Source organism: Anopheles stephensi, chromosome 3, assembly GCF_013141755.1.
Source record: "Anopheles stephensi strain Indian chromosome 3, UCI_ANSTEP_V1.0, whole genome shotgun sequence".
NCBI classification, from domain to species: Eukaryota; Metazoa; Arthropoda; class Insecta; order Diptera; family Culicidae; genus Anopheles; species Anopheles stephensi.
In genome coordinates, this window is record NC_050203.1 from 5,893,636 (window position 1) to 5,914,440 (window position 20,805).

A 20,805-nucleotide genomic window follows, 5' to 3' on the forward strand; every position below is an offset into this window, starting at 1 on the left:
GTGAGCATCTTTTTCCTTCCTTTTGCAGCAAAATGTAGAGGGACGGGTCTATTTACCAACGCCAAAAGTCAGCCGTTGGTGTGAGCGAGCACGGGCATCGGTGTGTCCCCTGTCTCAGTCGCCCGTTTTCATTTCCGGAAGTAAAGCAGCAGCAGCAGCACCATCCAGCATTCAGCATAAAACATGGAGTCGATTAGACGGCCTACTTGGTGCCGATGGACGCGCTTGGTTGTTTCAATTTGACAAGCGGCTCGGATTTTTGACAGCTCGCCCCGGCGGTTTTTGTTGCCTTTTGCATGTTGTTAACCGTCGTGCTATTTATTTCCTCTATAATTACAGAAATAATATTGTTCTACTATACGGCCCGTCGTTGCTACTTTCCCGCGGGCCGCTCATTTGAAGTGTGTGCCGTGTGTGTGTGTGTGTTTGGGAGCAGGGCAGAAAAACTATTTTTCCACTGGCACGATTTAACACCTACTTGGACATGATACAAAACGATCAAACATTAATGTATTCGGCTGCTGGATGGTGCTCACTTTGATGAGGTCTATTTGTTTCAAACTGGCGAGAACGATCGTACCCTAGTCCTGGGAGTTGGCAGCTCATCTGCATATTTGTATTTTCCATTCTACTCGCCTTTTTTGTGGAAAAGATTTGTTTTATTATAAGATTTTTTTTTCGTTAGGAATAAAATAATCTCGCATATGTGAACGCAATTGGAGATGGAAAAATCTGCACCCCGAAAGAGCTTTATTATCTCTTCTTGCTCTTCTGCCCGAGCTGCCTGACGAATTTTAAATTGCGATCAAGCTGATCATGGCTTTGGTCAGGGGTTTTCCATCTCTCTATATAGCTATGTGCTTTGTTTGAAATGATTCCTGTTTTTGTCGTTTTGTTTTTCATTTTCCGCTCTCTTTTAGTTTTTCAATTATTTTTTTCTTTCGAACGGAACTAGCTCACACATACGCGACCGGTGGGGAATAAAGTTTTATTTTTTTTCAACCCCCCCCCCCTCGCTGGTAGTGTCCAGCGCCTTTCTCTCCCTTCCGAGTTGTACTATTTGTGTTTTGTGTTGCCTTAATGTTTGTTTTCCAAATTGGTGCAAGACAAATATTTTCTCATTTAATTAACTTTCGCTGATTGAAAACCACACCACCACACACTGCGGGTTGGGGTGTTGGAGGACGGTAGACAGTAGATTTAGTGGCGAAATGTGCGACTGTTCGCGGAACCGTGTGTCTCAGGGATGGATGGATGTGATGCGATGCGGACACGGGGAAACATAAATTTATGCGATGTTAGTTAGTTGCAGTTGCGTCGGAATGTTGATGGAATTTAGTTTTTTTTTGTGGGGATGGAGAGAAAGAGAGCCGGAAAAACATCAGTGGGACACATATAATGAGGTGCGGTGGGTGGCATTTTTATGTTTTATTTATTGTTGTTGATGAGTCGTGATTGCATTTTTAAATTAGCTAGCGATAATAGTGGATGAGAAAAAAGTGATGTTGAAAATAGATTTTCAAGAGCTTTTGGGGAGTGTGACTTTAGCTTTGAAGCAGCAATTAATACACTTATTCTTCAACAACAATTATATGGGTTTATACTGAGGAAGAAACAGTAGACGACAGAAGAAGCAGCTCATTAGACGCCTCTGTTGACCGGATGGTTTTCATCCTCGTGTTTTTTTTAATTAAAAATTGCCTTAAAATTACTCCTTAAATAATTTCCCATGCCTAAAAAATTAGTGTCCTTTGCATAAATCGCGCTCAGTACGATTGAGAGTTGACTTACGAACAGGGTGTGCTGAAGAAAAGGACACTACCGAGTACGCTATTTTACCTACTCTGACCGGATTTGCTAGTGATGGTATATAAGGGCGATTCAAGCCTTAGATATCCAGTCGTTAGGCAAAATAGAGTAAAAACAGCTCTAAGAAGAAACATATATTGTAGAAAATTTAAAAAAAATTAGTAAAAAGTTGAAAACAGTAAATCGAATTTAAAACACAAAAATGCAACCTTTCTTTGGTGTTGCGAGAGCAAATGAAACGATTCTTGCGAACGGTCCGAAAATGACCAACGGCGATCCATCTGTTCCAAACACCGACTCATCTCCAGCGGGCATGTCTTGCGAAAAGCCTTGTCGCCACTTTATCTCAAGCCGCGATCTCGTTTCATTAGACAACGGCCGGCCACCGCTCGGGTTTTGAGCCTAAATGCGTCGTGCGTCCCGATTCAAGGCCCGGTTCTTCTGTTAATTTGTGACCAACAGCGAGTCGAGATTTAAGACCAAGGCAAATATTTACTCTCCAAGCGTGGTCCCTGCGTCGACCGGGTCACTTTTGCTTCCACTTCCGCTTTTTTTCCCACCCCAATTTCCCTGGCCGAGATCTCAATCAAAACTCGCCATGGCCCGGAAGATGAACTTGCTGGTTGTTCAGATTTTCCGTTGCATCAATGCGCTGACGGAACCGCCGGATTGTCTTTCACTGCTGGGCTTTTGCTATTTTTGGACGCTCGTTGTGTGCGCTTCCGGACATGGCCCGGAACACGGAAGTTCCATCGGTGCATTTCGTTCTGCGGACAAAAAAAAAACCCCGAGGACGGATGCGTCTATCGGATGATGCAGACTGTGAAAAGACTTGCTGCAGCAGGCGCATCAAGGCCTCAACGAAAAACGCCTCAAACGGTAACGGTGTTGTTGTGATAATGCTTGACACAGGTGGTACCGGTTCCCCGGAAGCAATCAGCACGTCTTCGGTACGTCCTAAATCCCGACTGTGGTCCTAACCTGTGACCGCGCGTGTACGATTGGTAGGCAAACAAACGGGCTTGCAAAGATTCGCGGATTGTTAGCGTTGGCAGTCGTTCTTCGAGGATGCATCTCGAGCCTTTTTTTGTTGTGTGGTTCAATCTTTCCTGAAGAGAAGCCCAATTTTTGGACCATCTACTTCGCATGAAGAACGCACTGGCATTGAATGGCGTCACCTCGCCATAGAAAGGGTTGAATGTAAATTACCCACATCCGGATGAGAGGACGAGCACCCAGCACCGGAGAGGACCGGAATTCCCCGGGGAACGCACCCAATAAAGCCGGAATATTGTGCCTTCCCTCATTAGGTTTCGTCATCGCGTTTACGTCGATCGCCAACTAAGCCTTGGCCGGGCCTGAGCCGGGACCACCCGCTGCCTGCAACAACAAACTTTGCCCTCAATTCGCACCCAGCCCCAGCCGGCAGGTCTAATCCGGCGATCGATTCCATTCCGAGGAGCCATCCAGCAGGGAGGGAAAGGGTTGGGCTCTTTTCGGAGGGAAAAACCCCCATGCAAACCACCAACAGCCAGCGTTGGACAGCGCCGGACGTTGGTCCATCGGAAAGGATTGAAAGGACGCGCGGAAAAACCCAAAGCTCGCCACGCCGGGTAACTCGACCAAAGAGGCCTAAAACTTTACAATACGTTTATCTGTGTGCGTGTCTAGTGAGAGAAAACGTTGGGTAGTGTGTGCCTTTGGAAGAGGGACCCGTAACACACATGCGAGCTAAGATCCTGCAATAACCTCACCCGAGCATGAAGTTACCTGTGCCGGTTTTCATTCATAAACTGATGGATGGAACCAGTTTTTCATTCATAAGAATGCCACGATTATGGGTGCCAAAGGAGATGGCCCTAGCAGAAAACGATGGGTAGAATTTTGGTGGGCCTACTACCTCTGCGGGGCAGCTGCCATAAACACACGCGGGCACAAATGATGCCTAATGATTGTTTTACAGTACCTGGCAGTAAAGCAAAAGGGTTAACGGGGGACGGGGGAATCGGGCGAACTGGCGTCTTGGTGTTGGTGTATCGACGCCCTGCTAAGACACTCGCTGCAATGGTGGTACGAGGAAATTAATAAGGAAAACAGGAAATTGGGAAAGTACGGATGGTGGGCGACGGTCAAGCGAACGCCAGGGTAACGAAACGGAACAAGGAACGAATTAAGAAAAGTGTATCAAAGGAGTATAAGGATAAGGGAAATAATTTTCAATAAAGGAGTAATTTCACAGTAAAATAAGAGAACACATTAGGCTCAATAACGTTACAGCGAAAAATAATAAATCAAGACCGATAGATATGAATGAAGCAACAGAGGTTTACCAACATCAGCCACCGAATAGGTTAAAATCGTTTAGGTGTTCCTATCCTTCTGTGAACTTTCTCAGTAATGTAGTTAATAGTTTTAGACATTGAAACTGAAATTAATTGCCTGATAAGTATCGATACAAACTTCGACCAACCAAACAAAACCTGGATAAATTGCAGCTCAGAATGACTGCTTCCTCAGCTATCCTTGGAACCGTATATAACGTCCCCGGAATTTTTCTTCGTATTTCAACTCTTATATTAACTATAAAAAATTATAATAAATTTAAAAAAAATGTTAAAAAAGACATCTTCATTTCTATAGGAAAAGTCTGCAGTTACATCTGATTTTTTTCTGCCTAAAAACTGTCGCTTCTAAAACTCATCCAACTTAGACATAAAAAAATGGCTCCTTCTGGCTGCTTCCGGCCACGATTCCACCTACCCCGAAATAAACATCCTGCAACATCCTGTCCGTTCGTGCTGCTGTAACACCTGTGCGAGCTAACGACTCCCGCTGGTGCCTGTGTTGTTGCTGGTGACGATGATTTTATGACACTCAAAGCATACGAGTCTAGGGGTGGAATCTTGTTTTTGTGGCCGTTTCTTAGATGGGTAAATGTGATGTTTTTTTCTCCATGTGTGAGACAGGATGCCATATTGTAGGTACACTTCCCCACCCAAAATGGACCTAAACCACAACCGTGGAGAACCCTTTTTTTACAACCTGATTCGCTTGCTTCTCCTTCGCTGCTGTTTTATGCAGGTTTCGATGGGTTGCTCCGTTTGGCTAAACCGGACGTGGCTTTTCCCAGCGTTAAGAACGAACGGTGCAACGACTTGCTAGCGGAGCGTTTTGGCGACACAGCGGATTAATGAGTTTTCGTGCCTGGTTTTAAGGGATTTTCCCCCGCGCGTACTCGAGTGGTGAGGTAGACGAGCTTTAATGGATCGATCAGACAAAAAAAGGAGGTACAAGTGGAGATATTTCGAAAAAATAAATGTTCTGGAAAACTATTGGAAAATATACAAAGCTGCTAGTTTTTGGCGATTGGACAATAATAATTGAATCAAAATAATTAGACATCCGTCGTTTTTTTTTAAATCCTGTGAATAGTGCACGTCTATATCAGACAAAATTGAATTATTTCCCTGTTTGTTTTTATCAATCGTGTTGGCTGCTGCTTTGTTTTTTACGCTCTCCATAGCAACCCATTTTCCACGTACACGCAACCGTCTGCCACCGGAAGCAGCATCAACGTACGATTGATAAATTAATTTCAATGTTTCGCAGAAAACTGAATCGATTTTATCGGACAAAAAAATAGATGCCGCACAAGGACAAACAATAGCCGGGCCGAGGTAAATTCGTCGTCGTGCACAAACAATGCAAAAAGCTGTTTGCGGCGTGCGTACGGCCCGTAGATAAAGCGCCATCGATCGATGTCGGGAAAAGCGCACAAGTAAAAATGGTGAAAACTCGCATGAACGCTTGTTCCACCACATGCGTATCGCTACTACACATCAAACATAAATCTCGAGGCCTCCCACAGACAACGTTTCGTTGCCCGCCCGTTTTTCCTCTGTCCCCAACATTTCGGACCCAATTTCCACGTATTTGCACAAAAACATATCCGAATCGTCTCTTTCACACTCGGAAAACAACAATCGAGACAACGTGCGTGCGTGTGTGGAACGGTTGTTTCGGTATCAAAAGTCATCGAAATCGATTTTCCTCCATTTTCAATCATCGTATTATTAATGTGTTTTCTAGCGTTTCCTTTTTTCTTTGCTTTGCTTTGCTTCGGTGTCGATTTTAGGGGCTCTCTTTCACTATTTTTGTGTTACGATTGGAATAAAATCTGCCACATTTTTTGGACAATAATGACAGTGGTAACAATATTTGAGCAATCCAACCAACCTGTGATGTGCAACAAAGCAATAAATTGATGTTGAAGGGAAATGGAATGAAAAGCTGGAGGGCTCCTCCAGGAGGGCCAAGAGGGCCAAAAAACCCGTTTCAACTTAAAAATGAGAATCAAAATCATGACATAAATCGTAAATTTGTACTGCTCTACTAAACGGATCATTATTTAAGGGGCAATTTGCATACACTTCTCGGTCGGCTGCTAAGTTACAGCTATGTATGCTGTTCGAGGTGGTTTACAAAACTATTTCAACGGCATCCTGGATCAAATTGGGAAACGCCCATTTTGAAAAGTGGGCGTTACCTTTGACGCATTGGCGGGCTACAGACGGGTGATTTTAATTGCAATCAGAAGTAGGGAGAAAACATTTAAGAAAGTGGAGGATTATGATGTATTTTGTCGAATTATTAGAACATAAAAGAGCTTCAACTATGAACTAATATCCGTACCAAAAAGCGAAGACCCAATTAAATAACTCATTCTTTTGGTTAAGCACTACAACCAGAAGAGGTTGTCATTTTTGGCTTTCTGTGATTTATTTTACCCGTAGCTGGATAGTTAGTCCAGCGTATGGAGAGGCGATCTGGATGGGATTTGAAACCCCGGCCCTGCCGTGTGAAGACCGGCACCTCAATCTTTTCGTGAGGGGGGCATCCCTCATTAACAACTCCTTAATTTTGCCTTATTTATACAATCCTCTTGTTATTTATTTGCTCTAATTTAAATGATTTTATTTTTCAACTAATTTTTAATGTATTCCAATATGACACAGACCAGAAGCCAGGACCTTCCACAATGAAAGAAAAGGCCTTTAATTTTTGGCTTTTTTTACCCTTTTGCTGGATTGTAAGTCCTAGGAGCAGGCTATATCATTTGCCTCTTAAGCATTGTTTTCGTAATTCTTTTACAAAATATTCAAGCCTGATTATGCGTCTTTAAACTATTTCTAGATAAGCTTCAAATATGTTACTGTGTATCTGTATTTTGAATAATAAAAAAAAAATTGTGTTTAATTTCAGTTGCAAAATTGAACATTAAGTCATTCTGCTTAAACCGAATCATCAAAAAATCATTAAAAATTATAAATAATTTGTAGAAAAATATTTTAATTACCGTATTTTGCTCAGTTTTAATCTTTAAATGGCAAATGTTAGGAAGTTGTCACAGTCACGCTTTTTTATTGGAAGTGTACCTTTGGGACCCTAATCGCCTATAGCTAATAAATTGAACTTGATAGCTAATAAATTGAAGCTAATAATTTGTTATATTTAGCTTCAACCGAATATGTTCGGGATTAGACGTATCAGTGTGAAGAAATGCCTACTAAAAATATTTGAAAACAACCAGACGAGTGACATGTTGGTAATACAGCCTGTATAAATTTTAAAATATGAATATAAACAATATAATTTTTGTTATAAAAAAACCCCTTAATCGTTGTCTAATTTAAAGATTTTTTTGGGTATAATTCCAGGAAAACTCGGATTTTTTAACTTGACAGTCCTAATCGATACGATACGATTTATTTCAGTTACCAACCCTGTCTTTCATCAAAATTATCAATCGAAGAGAGAGGAGCCGAGTGCTGAAGGAAGATACCACGCACACTTCGATTGGTTGCTTCCGAACAGTTGCCATTCTTATGGGCGTTGCACTCTCTATGTACAATTGTTATATATTTTACACCCGGTTGCTGAAAACGCTGGGAAAGTTTCACCGGAAAGCTCTTCTAACACAGATGGAGCATACACAGACCCACGGATGGAATCGATCCAAAAAGGGGTTGGTTGAGGTCGGATGGAGTATGGGGATCGTTTGGGGAAGGTAAAGCATGTACGCAGATAAACCTCGTCATCATGTCTGGTCCCGGTAAAATCATCACTTATCAGCCAGGGGACACACACACACTCCTGTGCGCCCGGACTTAATGTCAAAGGTGGGAAAATGGGGAAACTCCAGCAAGAAGCGCGTGGCCTGATATGAGCCAGCCTGCCACAACTCCCACAACTCCCCGGCAGATACATAAGCAGATTAAAGTGCAAGAGTGAATGGTCGGCCGGTGATAAAACGCAGCTCCGAGTTGTGTGACGTTGGGTGGGAAATTATTTGGAACAATATGGCAACCACACACACACGCGCACGCATGCTGGAAAATCGTATTGGAATCACATTTTTTTGTTGCTTCGTTATCACCATGCCAACCATCAGCCATCTTTTTGCCGTTCAATCGGTTGTACGATTGAAGGTGTTATTTTTAGCCAACGTATGTACGCTGATATGGCTATTGGAGAGCAATGGTCGGCTTTATTGCTGTGTGCTTTAATCTAATTGAAGCAAATCGTACTGTTTTCGCTTTTCCTTTTTCACGCATTGCTTTCCATTTGAAGGGAGTTTTTTTTTTGCTTTGTTTGTTACAACGTTTTTATCAACTTTATTTGGTTACTTTGAACTTCCCCGAATCAAGAACACTTTCACTCAGGAAAAGCAGACACCAAACCTTCTCTTTCGTTGAGCATGTGTGTGTGTGTGTGCTTGAGAATGGTTTTAGGGAGACATTCGTAAGCTTCAGGCGGATATGAAGGGCGATGTGTTTTTGCTTAGTTTTTCTGTTTTTCCCGAGCTGGCTGGAAGCGAAGATTGGATTGAATTGGATTTGGCCAGCGGCACATACCGAAGGTTCAATAACCCTGGGTAAGATGGGGAGACTTTCCTTTATTTTCATTCCCATATTCAACGCATTTAAAGGCAGTGCCTAGCGCAATGATGAAAAATATTCTAGTTAGAATTGAAATGAAAATCTTGACTATCTTTTTTGAATTATTCCTTTTATTTACATACTCTTTCTTATAAAAATTTCTTATTTTTCACAATTTTATCTAAATCTTGGGAAGAAAATTGAATCTAGCAAAAGATGGTTCTTTCATCTTCAATTTAAACGCAATTAAACCCTAAACCAAGGCCATCGTTCCATACCCGGCAGGCCCTCATCGGTAAGCCGAGACTCGGGGTCGGAAAAATTGACCTAAATATCCTAAATCACCGGATCCCCCGGTGCCCGGTGCCACATCTCTCCGTCGATTGGGTCGTAAATATTTTCACGCCCAATCCATTGCCGAATGATGATGATCGTTATATCAATCGCTTCCCCCGTTGAAGATGAAACCCTACACCACAGTCTCGTCTCGCCAAGCCCAAGTGATTTCGATAGAAGAAGGAAATTGTACTCAACCATCAAGAACCAATGGTTCTTTCTTCTCGGGAAAGAAACTCATAATTTCCTCGTAAATAATCGATACCGGCCAGTCGAGGGGGGTTACGGTTCCCTGGTGTGAACCGGGTTGGCGCCAGTTTCGATGGAGATCCCACCGGAGCGGAGTGGAGGCGGGTACGATAAGAAGATTCCGGGACAGTGTCAGGTATTAATTTATGCATCACGAAACACTCTTACAAACTCTATCAAACGGAAGGGGGTTTTTGTGTTAGTTAAGCTTATTAGAAGGTGTAAAAAAAGGGCAAAGAAGGAATGGTAAGGCAGAAAATGGTTGGTGAAAAGTCAAATTCGGATTCGGAGGCCCTTACCTCATTAGTGTGCAGTTTTAATCGTATTTTCGGGTGAAGAATAACAATTCTCGCGCATCTGCAAAACTTTTGGGAAGTTTAGGCTATTGTTCCCGTGCGTTCCTGCTTAACGAACGGATAGAGGGGAAAAAAGAAGGACATCTTATCCACCTGACGGCCAGTAGGGATGTCGTCGCCGTGGAGTGACAGCAGACGTTGGACAGCGAAGTTGGAGTGTTATTTTTGGCACCCTGACGCGTTGACACACATATCGATATGGGGGGTGGACGAATGGGACGGCCAGAATGGGCCAACTATTTTGATAAGTCACCTTTTTCCCGGAGGTTTCGGGCGAAAGGATGCTGCTGATGATGATGTTTTCTTTTCATAAATGAAGGCTCTTGTGTCAACACTTATGTCACGTTTTTTGTGTGATGAGGCTGGGCCTACCTTCCAGTTGCCCATCTCCTTGTTGCATCGTCCGCTACCTGTTCGATCGTGTTGTTTTTACATTTTTCCTTCTGGTGTTTTGCTTTTCTCTCGCTCTCTCTCTCTCTTGCCACCTTCTCGACTCGAACCTGGTGATTAGCGAGCGAATGGTGACCGAAGGCAGGTGAAAGATAAAAATGGCAAAAAAAGGAAGGCACTTTCCTAATCTCAGCGAAAGTTAATGCCGAGGGAAGAAAAGGTATTAACTTTTAAAATCGTTTTAAATATTCCCTCATTTCCATACGCCGGGTTATGTGGTAAAGCCCTGTGAGAACGTGTACGCAAATTATGACACTGCAACCTTGTTGGGTTCGGGAATTTTCCCCCGCTTTGTCGCTCCACACGCAACTGTAAGAAAAGAGGGTGGAAACTCTCAAGTGGCTCAAGAGGAAGGAAGGTAAAACTGGGTAGGTAATTAATAAACGAACCGAGTTGACAGTTGGCTCCTCTCAAGTGCTTCTGCGGGAAGCCCAATCGAGATATCCGTTCCTGTTTCCTTGGTGATGGTCGCGCCAGAGTGAGGTGAGTGAGGTGAGAGGCCGGATGAAATGTAAACATTTTTCAGCATCCCGCCACCATTCAATCGATTGATCTCACGGCCTATTGCGTTTGAGGTGGAAAACGCTTTTCCATCTTCTTGCTCGATTGTTTATGTTCAATTTTTATTTCTTTTCAACGTCGCTTAAACGTTGTTATTTTTATCGTTATGAGGTTTTTGGCCTTTTCTTTTTCTTTTTTTTCTTCCTATCCCCCGCCTTGGACACCACCGCACGGGAACACAAGGGGAAAAGGACATCCGTGCCGTGCCTTTCTGGCCGGTCGTCGACCACTTGTAACCGGGAAAAGATAATATTTAGCTAGGATGTGTTTTGAATGCGCGCGCGTTTTTCGGAGTTTTCTACTTCTGGCAGCAAAGGAACAATTTTCCTGGAATTTCCATTGTGACATTTATGTGCGGGTGTGTGTGTGTGCGGATGTCGATTTGGATTCAAAGGAATTTTAAGGTTTATTAAATGGAAGGAAGCAATTTAAAGCAGTGACATGCATCGTCAGATCGTTAAATTTGAAATATGTATGTATTGGTTCCCTCTGAGCTCGAAGCCATCTGTGATCCTCTAGAACTCCAACTCCATTTATTCTAGGCCGAGCTAGGCCACTCTTAAGATGACTGATGATGCTCTGCAGCTCATTCAGGATGATTCTTGATCTCAACTAGCCTTGTTCACGGATGATGCCAATATTCGAATAATGGTGTCCAAGACTTATGTCCTAATAGTGCATATCAAATATCCAAAGTCGCGATCGTCCCAAGTTAGCAAAAAAGTCCAGCAATCGAGAACGATCGTCTCAGAAAGATCTTTCCATTGACCATTGATAAGTAGAACAGAGAAGCCTCGTCGTTCAATAGGGCCTTATCTTCTAAGATTCTGAATCATCCAAGAGACTTCCTTGACGAAGAAATCTGACAGTTCAAGTAACCTTGTTCTCCATGGGATCTTTTTGTCCAAGAGGTCTCGTTTACCAAGAGAATTCGTTGTACGAGAGACCTCGTCTACCAAGAGACAATGTTGACTCAATTACCACAAGACTACATAGTAGGAATCAATAACCCCTATAAACTAATAGGAGGCCACATCGTCCAAGGCCGTTTACCGAGAGAGAGATGATTGTCGGCTAAGCTTAATCTATCAAGAGCCTTATTCTTCTTTGACTTAACGACCTCTAAGGTCATGCCTGCCAATTCTGGCTTACTAGACTCAGTGATACCAAGTAGTTGCATAGTCATTCCTCACCACGAGGGAACAGTCCGGTTGGGTTATCGCCGTTATCGCCTGAATCACCGGGCCATCTACTTGATCAGGTGATCGAAAAACGGCTCGTCCAAAAAATCTTCTACCAAAGAACCTTGTCGTAGAAGGAGTCTCATCGTCTGTAGAGCCTTGTCGTATAAGGGGTCTTCTTGTACACAGAGGTCAAAATCTTCTACGATCCATCCATCAGGATCTGTGCTCCATCTATCCATGCTCACTCCCGTCTAGTAAGGCCTCCTTTAGTCTTTGTCCTCAACTGCCCAGAACATTTCGATCATTAAGAAGAGCTGGAGAGTCATCCGAATATAAATGTTGCTGGATCTTCCTCCGACGATTTAAATCCTCCAGGAAGACTATGTACAATACAACTGACGCAAACTTTTGAATCTTAATGGCCATTCGTCGATCTGCAACGCCGGTCCATCGCATTTTCCTGTAGCTCCATTCACTCCACACTCAACACTTACCTATCCCAACCTATTTCTACGTGGATCGCACTCCCCACGCAATAATACACAAGGGTACAACCTGCTGTGTACTGCTCGGCGAACAGGCTCCAACCGCTACCTCCACTTCCCTCGTCCAAAGTCGATTGCATAATACAAAACCAAACAGCGCTCGAGAGCAAGGTCATAAAATTATTCTAAACCGTGTTCTTGCTGCTTCGTCCGTCCCTAGAAACCCTTTGAAGAGTCTTAACAACAAAAACCCAGCACCAGCAGCAAACGGCTACGGAACCGTGCAGTGGAGACGAAAACAAAATCATTGTTGTTTACCGAGTACGTTTGCTGAGAAAATACGCTTTTTGTATTTATTTATTTTCAAAGCTATCGGGGGCGCGGCGGGCTCGCTTACACGCACGCAACGGAAGGCACACAGCCTGCAGAAGGCGCATTAGAATCTCACGCGGAATGGACCAACTTTTTTTTTGTGGGATTTTAAGGAAGTTTTTCTCCTCTTCCTCCTGAAAAATAAAATTATGCAAACAGATTTAAAGTGATCGAATTACTTGGACGGATTCGTCGCTGTGTACGGTCCATCAGCCAAACAGGCACGCATTGGCACGAGCCACGTTGCGTTGAAAGCTTGAAACTGCCCAAAAAGGCTTGCAGGCGCTTGTTTACTTTCGGGCCAAGAGCAAATCCATCGGTTGATGATTTGTTTTCGATAAACAAAGCCCCGTCTGCCTGCCAATGATCCGAAAAATGCGAGTCTCATGTCAGCAAATTGCTGTTCGTTGCATCCACTTAAGCCTGGTTTATGTACCACCGTATGTGTACGGTGAGGCAATAAAGTTAATGAACCCGAGCCTTCTGCTTGAGATGGCGAAGGCTTGGCCCATTCGAAACTTCCGATAGCATGCAGCTCTTCGTGTGTGGTAATAGGCCGATTGGCTATCGGGTTTCGAACGACTGGGAAGCGTCTTTGGGCGTCTGGGAATGCGACCCCCGTGCGACGTTTGGCCGGATGCAACGGTTGCATTTGTTGTTTGCACTTGCACTTGGAAAGACGATCGTTCGTTGTATTGTTTATTTACTCGATGCTCGTTCGATCGGTTTTAATGTGGATGGAAGAAGGATTAATAAGAAAAGGGAAGTGTTCCGTGAGAAAAAAATGAATGTTAGCTTTTGGATTGTTAATTTGAAATGAAACAGAAATTTCCATTACTTACCTCGAGGTGTATCGAGCTTTGCTTCCGACAATTCGATATCTTTGTACGACGAGGTGCTTGAAGAAAAAGGTCCTCTCCATAGCGATGCCTTCCGGATAATTCCGACGTGAAATCCTTGGGACCAAGAAATGCTGCTCCAAGATTTCACTGACTTCTTCTATTAATGATCTTCTTTGTGCGTCCGATAAAGTTGCTCTTTGGTAAGGGCAGAATGGGCGAGGCCTCTTGGAGGACTTAGGCGCTTATGATTCGAATAGAATGATAGCTCTTTGACGCGGTCCTAGACAGAGTAGCCTTATGTCAAGTACTAATAAGTTACTTAAATATCAACCTGTAGTGCCGATCAAAACAAGGACAACAAGGTACATGTTACTGTTGGCACAACAAATCTGGCCCAGTTCCTCGGAAGCCCCATAGTGAGGAACGCCTCAGAAGATCCTTCTCCGAAAATGAGCCTATGTTGTTCAATATTAATTCCTTCCAGCTTCTTCATTTAGGAGGCCCTAGATCAAAAGAGCTAAGAACTTAGAGCAATCATACAAGTCTTGGAACGAAGTCAAACTAGTGAGAAAATACCATCCTTCTGTGGCAAAAAATCTTATAAGAATTTCTCAAGCTTTCCAATCCTAAATTATCCGCCTATAGCTCCTTCTTAGCTGTGAGTGTAGTTTTGCTTTATTGATACCTTACTTACAAAAAAAAAACTAACACATACAATTTACGCTTTTTTCTCCCCATTCTCACGTTCTCACACAGCGAAACGGTTTAACACAGTTTTAAAGCACTTTTTTTGTTGCCTGGCATACCTGGCCCAGCACACCATACGGATGGACAAGGTATTTGAAAGAAGGGTTTTTTTTTTCTGCATGAAGTTTTAAATAAAAATGCGCATTGTTCGCATATTTACATCGTAACGATTATTAACATCACGTAATAAGGCAAACATAGCACGGCTTTAAGCGGTACTTGAGCGGCAAAACTACAGCCATTCATTCCTACCAATTACAGATACTTTGATGGTGTCGTGATCGGGATCGGGAGGCCCTTCCCGATAGGTCTAAATAATATATTTTACAACGTTTCCAACATTCCGCGCACGTCCGGAACATTCCCTGGGATGCGCGAAACTAATCACAATGGTGTAAGTAGTAGTAATCGTAGTAGTAGTAGTAGTGGTGGTGGTGATAGTAGTATAGTATAGCGATACGTTTAAATTAAGATGACACAAATACATCGAAATGGTAGTTAAACGCTAAACGTACTTTGTTGTGTGTGTGTTTTCCTTCTGTTGCTGTGTATGCTTGTCGTCCGACTGCCTTACGAAACTAAGCTTAATGGAACGGTTTTAAAATTCTATCTCAGGCCACTTCCTGCCAGTGTGCTGATTGTCGGCGTAAAATAGTGCGTTAAGAAACATTAAATAAATCTACAACTAGTCGGCCTGTGTGTCTGTGTGCGTCCGTCTGCTTCAAGCAACACAACAACATTAAGCGAATTTAAAGAAAAAAGCAACCGAAAAATAGTGGATCGCAGTGGAGAAGGTTGCGTTAAATATACTTTCTCTCTTTCTCTCTGTTTCGTCCTGTAATAGATCACAAAAGGCTTGATTCGATTTCGCATTGTCTCGCACTAATACTAGCTGCTTATTCGAGAGCGAGATGCAGAGACCGCGGGGTGGCGCTACATCTTCATAAACGATTTCACCTTCTTCACGTACCGATTGATCAGTGGTTTGGGCGCTTTCTTGGCTCCTGCCCGCTCACCGGACGCGCTCGAACCCAGCGAAGAGGTGACAGACGAGTGCGTCGATTCGATATCATCTTCACCCTCATCATCTCGCTTCGGTTGGTCCACCGCTGGCACCTCACCGCTACAGTCGTCCTCGTGAAACCTCGGTGTACTATCGACCGTGATCGTTTCCTTTTCGCACAACTGTTCATGGGATGTGGTGTGAGATCCTGGTGAATCGTCGATCGTGTCCCGGTGCGGATCGGTTGTATCTTCCCGGACGAAGCGTCGATTTAGACAGATGTTGCCACCCATGGAACGGTGAACCGGTGGCGTCTCGGGAGGACACTCGCCCCCGGTGGAGATGGGCGATCCCGGTTCTAGCAGCGTTTCCATGCTTTGCGTATTGTCCAGAAAGTTACACTCGCCACCCGCTCCATCGTCACCATCATCGAACAGATCGTCCATGCTACGAGATCGTCTGTTTTTGCTCTTGATCGAAGCTTCCGTACCGGTTGCTACCTTGCGTGAAATCTGAGCTTCCTGCACTGACTCTTCCTGATGGGTGGGAGAGATCGTATCCCGCCCATCTACTCGATCATTCCCTTCAGCTGCCTGGGTTGCCTTAGTCCCGGCGGATTCTACCCCCACCGCCTTGCGCCGCTGCATGCTGGCCGAATCGTCCAGCAATCCGTCGTAGCTGTGGCTACGCAGCTCAATCTTGGGCGGTAAGGGAGGCCGCTGAGAAACCACGTTCAGCCCAGCCGCCGAACTGCGCCGCAGCTCAGAGGTAGCACGGGGGTTCAGCAGCCGTGGTAGCGAGTTCATGCCTCCCGGAACTCCACGGTTCGTTTTGGCGTACCGAGCCACAGCACCACGTCCACCACTGCCACCCGTAGGGCCTTGCCTGGCCGGACTGGATGACTTCCGGTACAGTTGGGCCAGCGAGGAGTAGTAGCGCGGTGGATGGGGGCTTGCCGTTGGGATGGCACTCGGCGAACCGTTCAACGATCCGGTCGACCCTACCGCCGACACCGGGGGCTGATTGGCAACCGAAGGGGCATCTAGTCATTCGAGGTTCCGGCTGTTCTCTTTATCGCTGCTCTTGCCCGAATCGTTGCTGTGCATGCGCTGGTAGATGGCGGACGAGGGCGTCGCATCGCCCGGTTGGCGACTGTGCAGTCTACTGCCATGATCCATGATGCCTCCACGACCATTTGTTTCCGCTCGCATGAACCTAAAATCAGGCACGGCAAGAGAAGAAAAGGTTAGTATGAATTGAGAAGAAGAATATAAATGTAAATAGTAGGAAGGATTAGTGAGGAAAACCAAAAAATAGGGAGGAAATTACAAGGTTTAAAGAGTGTTAAACTACTTGTAAGTGGCCTACAGAACCAAGTGTCCCTAGACCTTTGCTATTGCGGGAGAAGGGAGAGTAGGCATTTGGGAGTTCAAACAAAACCAAAACTTCATGCAAAACAACGTGTTGTTAATAAAGGAGTTGATGCCATTGGGCTCACCTGCGCGACTGATGCTTACAGGGTGTCCTCTAGCCAGCTTGCATTCCATTCACCCCCAACCTGCCCATTCGCCTCTTTTTCTTCCTTTTGCCCTTCCCCATGCACATTCAAACCGCCCAAAACCCCTCGGTCACGCACATCACACACGTAGAAGGTTCGTTAGCACACGTTCGCCAGAACACAAAATCACAACACCGCAAGCCAACACAGAGCAGAAGGTTTCCAACTGGCTGGTTCTAGAAGCTGCCCTGCCATGTATGCTAAAAAAGCGCAGTGTTTTGGTTTGTTTTGCTGATTGCGAACACTGAGCTCGATGCAAGGTTGGTCCTCTATCGCCGGCATTTGTGAGGCTGCTGGCCTTGTCGCATCCGTTTTTTTTTTGTTTTGTACAAAGCTCAGCTGGATTCGACTCTGCCAGCCTGTCTGCGCGATTCCTCTAGCTAGCTGGCGCACTGCACTAGTAGCTGGGGTTTTAGTTTCAGCTTAGCTATGTCTATGCGCAGAGTTTGAGCGATTGTTATGGTTAGTGGTATTTCTAATGTACCTGAGAAGGGAGAGATGGCGCCGGAAAAGAGAAAAGGGAAGTTTGGTTTTTATGTACCATTCACACATCACACGTTCACGGGTGTTCCAGTAACGATACTTTGAAATGCAGGCAAATGAAATAAAAGCCAACTAATTTAAACCATGCAGGAAAAAAAAAAACATCGACACAAAGGAGTTGAAAGATCACGAGATTTTTCTTCTCAAACTCCTGTTAAAAATGTTATCAGCCTGTGCTGTCTGCAATCGAAAGGGTGCATTTGCAGTGAGCGTGACGTGAGCGCGCTGTATCGTGCAGTGTCGCGATCGTGATGTTAACAGATACAGTAAACGAAATTCGAACGAGACTCAAGAGGTTAAAACAGAACCGAAATCGATCAAACTTAGTAACAGAAATGTGTTTTTACGGCCTAGTGTTACGGCATGCTGCTAGTTGTACAAGCAACAGCCAGCTCGCTCACCTTTCCACTTTGTCCACACAAGCATCCTGATAGTCGTGGATCCAGCGTATTCCATTGAAGTGGCACACACCGCGCATGTCTTCGGGCAGCTTTTCCGGCTCCGGCCACTGGAAGTTGTCGATGATCGGAATAATGTTACATTCGGAGTTGAGAGCTGCGACGATTTCCTAAAAAGACAAAGATCTCTTCGTTAGTCGATCCGCACGGCTCGAATTCCTAGTCACCCGACACTTACCCGATGAACCCAATCCTTACACTCGACGTCATCCACACACCGGTTCAATGCGTCCGGTGTCAGCACCAGCAGGAAGTGTCGCGCATGCCGAATGCTCTGCAGCAGATTGTTGTCAAACTTGCCAGCCTCCAATCGCTCCACGTCGATAAACACCGAGAAGCCACGCAGCTCCAGATGCACCTTCAGCAAACTGGCCAGCTGCGACCCATTGCTTCGCCGATAGCTCACAAACACGTCCAAACTCTTCTCCGTGCTTTGCTCCGACCGGAACGAAGGTATCGATTCGTTCATCTTGATCACCTGCAGAATGCGGGACCGGTGGATCGCGTTCGTGATGCCACACGTTGCCGTCAGCTGATCCTCGTCCAGCGTCCGCAGCGATTCAATGTCCACTCCCGCATTCAACATCGTGTACGTGTAGATCGTGTACTCCGGCCCGATGCGGCTCAGGAACGCATGCAGACCATCCGGATCGCGCGAACTATAGTCGGCCATCTTCTTCAGGTTCTGCAGCTCTCGCAAAAACCGTATCCTCAGGATGCCGTTCTTCATCCCGATATCGTTGCACAGATTGCAGTCCTGCATCTGCAGCAACAGATCGCCGTCCACCTTCGAATCGTAAAAGCTCTGCTCGTACTCCCCAAACCCGATCTGCTTCACCCATTCTCGTACATCCTCCGTCGACCAGAGCGGCACCTGTTGCGACAGCTTGTGCGGTACCTCCTCCCCGATCAACCTTAACGCCTGTGCGGCAAACTTTGATGCGATCGCGTTCGGTGAGCTTGCCACCCTGATCAACGGTTCTATCGCTCCAATCTCTTTGAAAATGTTCGTATTGCCCTGCTCCTTCTTGATTCCCGCCTCCATACAGAAGTGGAACGCGGCCAGGTTGCGTGCCTCTTCGCGCTTGGAACTCAGCACCGGCACTAACCGCTGCAGCCAGTGTTTGCTTTGACCGTGGGCGTGCGCTAGGTTCGATTTCGCAAACTCCGACGGATTGTGCGTCGTTACGAACGGTTCGACCAGATTCAGCGTACCGGACTTTATCACTTCGGCTTCGATTTCTTTGTTTGCTACCAGCACCACGATCGCTAGACACGCGTAGTACTTAATGTTCTCGTCGTTGTGGAAGGCTAGCGGGAACAACCAGGACGGAACCTTCCGGTTGATCATAGCCTCCTGGTTTTCGGACCCACCGTACAGCGACAGATTGGCCAACGCTCCCGCACAGTGCCGTAGCGTCTCTACGTCGTTCTTACGGCACTCGAACAGAACCGCATCCAGCCCACCGAGTCGGATCACGTTCGAGCAGGTGTCTTCGCTGTGCTTGAACAGATGCTCCAATATTCCGGTGCCAACGCGCGAATGATCCGTCGCATTATTGCGCGTACAAACGCACGCCACATTTACCACCTTGTCCAGCCCATTCTTAACCACGTGCGTTCGATTCTCGGTCGTCAGACATTGCTCCAGCAACCGGGCGGACGAGAACTGTACCTCCGTATCGTTGTCCACACAGTTGCGCATCAATATGTCCAGTCCACCGGTGTTGCGCAGCGTGTCACACAGGCTGGCCCCGAGCTCGTGTCCGTGCGTCGGTACCGCCCACGCTCGTCGTATGATTTCGTTCATGTGATTTAGCAACCTTGGCGCCTTCTTGAGCTGCTCCGTCTGCTGCAGATTCTGCACGTAGTTCGCCAAATGCTTCGAGTACTTCATGATCGTATTGTCGATCTCTTCCGGCGTATTGCCCAACCGTTCAAAGTCTTCGAACGAGGGAAACTCATCACCGAGCAGTCCGTTCATTGCGGACGACGATGACAGCGTGCTCATCTGGGAGGATGAGCTGATCGTGCTCGTGTTGGACATCGTGAAGGTGGACTGCGTGGTGGAGGAGACGTGCTTTTCCTGGTTAAAGATGCCGCTCGACGACACCGTTTGCTTCTGTTGGGCCTGCGAGATTGCCTTGTTTTCCGCACTAAAAGCACAAGAAGAATCGAAAATTTAGTGTCCAGAGGTTGAGGAATCGAAGGAGGAAGAACCCTCGCTTTGTACACACCTGAAGTGGTCGCTCTGTACTTTGCGACTGTGGGCAGCAATGTTGTTCGCTTCCGCCTGCTGGAAATCACCCATTTTCACCGATCGGGCTTCCTGTGTTTGAGAGGGACGAGAAGAGGATGAGAGGTGTGATGAAACGGTACAATCAGATAAGCTTATCTACGACGCATTGAATCTCACAGTGCAGCCAATAACGAGTGCTTTATCGTAATCTAAACAGACAGTTTTGCAACGTGTAAGTCGCGTCGCGTTCTTAACCACTTCACTCGACTGATCGACGCGAATGGACAGAGTGTGGCACGTTCTACCAACTTCCACACACCGAACAACGGGTTCGATTCAGGGTGGCATTTAATGTAGAATCATCATTAGGGCCAAAGCGCCTCCAAAAACAGGTCTAAACAGGAAGTTGGAACTGGATAAAACTAGCTACTCACGTTACATTACCGCTGTGGACGAGAGGCTCAAAGTACTTCAAACAAACTGCCCCAACTGCGCCGAGTGATAACGTATCACACTCTAGCGCTGATTGTTGTTACATGTGTTAAACTACGACTACCGGCTGTAATGTGCCGGGTGCTTCAAGTCGCGCCTAATCCAAAAGCGATGCGCACACGACTTTGAGACGCCCTCTGCCGGAGAAGCGCGATAAGCCAATCCACTACCAATAGTTTAACA

At 45.6% G+C, this 20,805-nt stretch overlaps 1 protein-coding gene across 12 annotated transcripts in view; it reads right to left on the reverse strand.

The window, feature by feature from the left end:
- Nucleotides 1–14,234: 14,234 nt before the first annotated feature.
- LOC118510338 (NAD(+) hydrolase sarm1) overlaps nt 14,235–20,805 on the reverse strand; it is a 35,971-nt gene continuing 29,400 nt past the window's right edge. For 11 of the 12 annotated variants that reach the window (XM_036051998.1, XM_036051999.1, XM_036052001.1 and 8 more), the window contains 4 exons: nt 20,129–20,220; nt 18,070–20,047; nt 17,835–18,001; nt 14,235–16,547 (listed from right to left, as the gene is read on the reverse strand). In XM_036051998.1, coding sequence (XP_035907891.1) covers nt 16,379–16,547; nt 17,835–18,001; nt 18,070–20,047; nt 20,129–20,220 — 2,406 coding nt within the window. In that variant the 3' untranslated portion in view covers nt 14,235–16,378. Of the gene's footprint in view, nt 16,548–16,830; nt 17,375–17,834; nt 18,002–18,069; nt 20,048–20,128; nt 20,221–20,805 lie in introns of all 12 variants that reach the window. The other variant, XR_004905999.1, reaches the window with a different exon arrangement.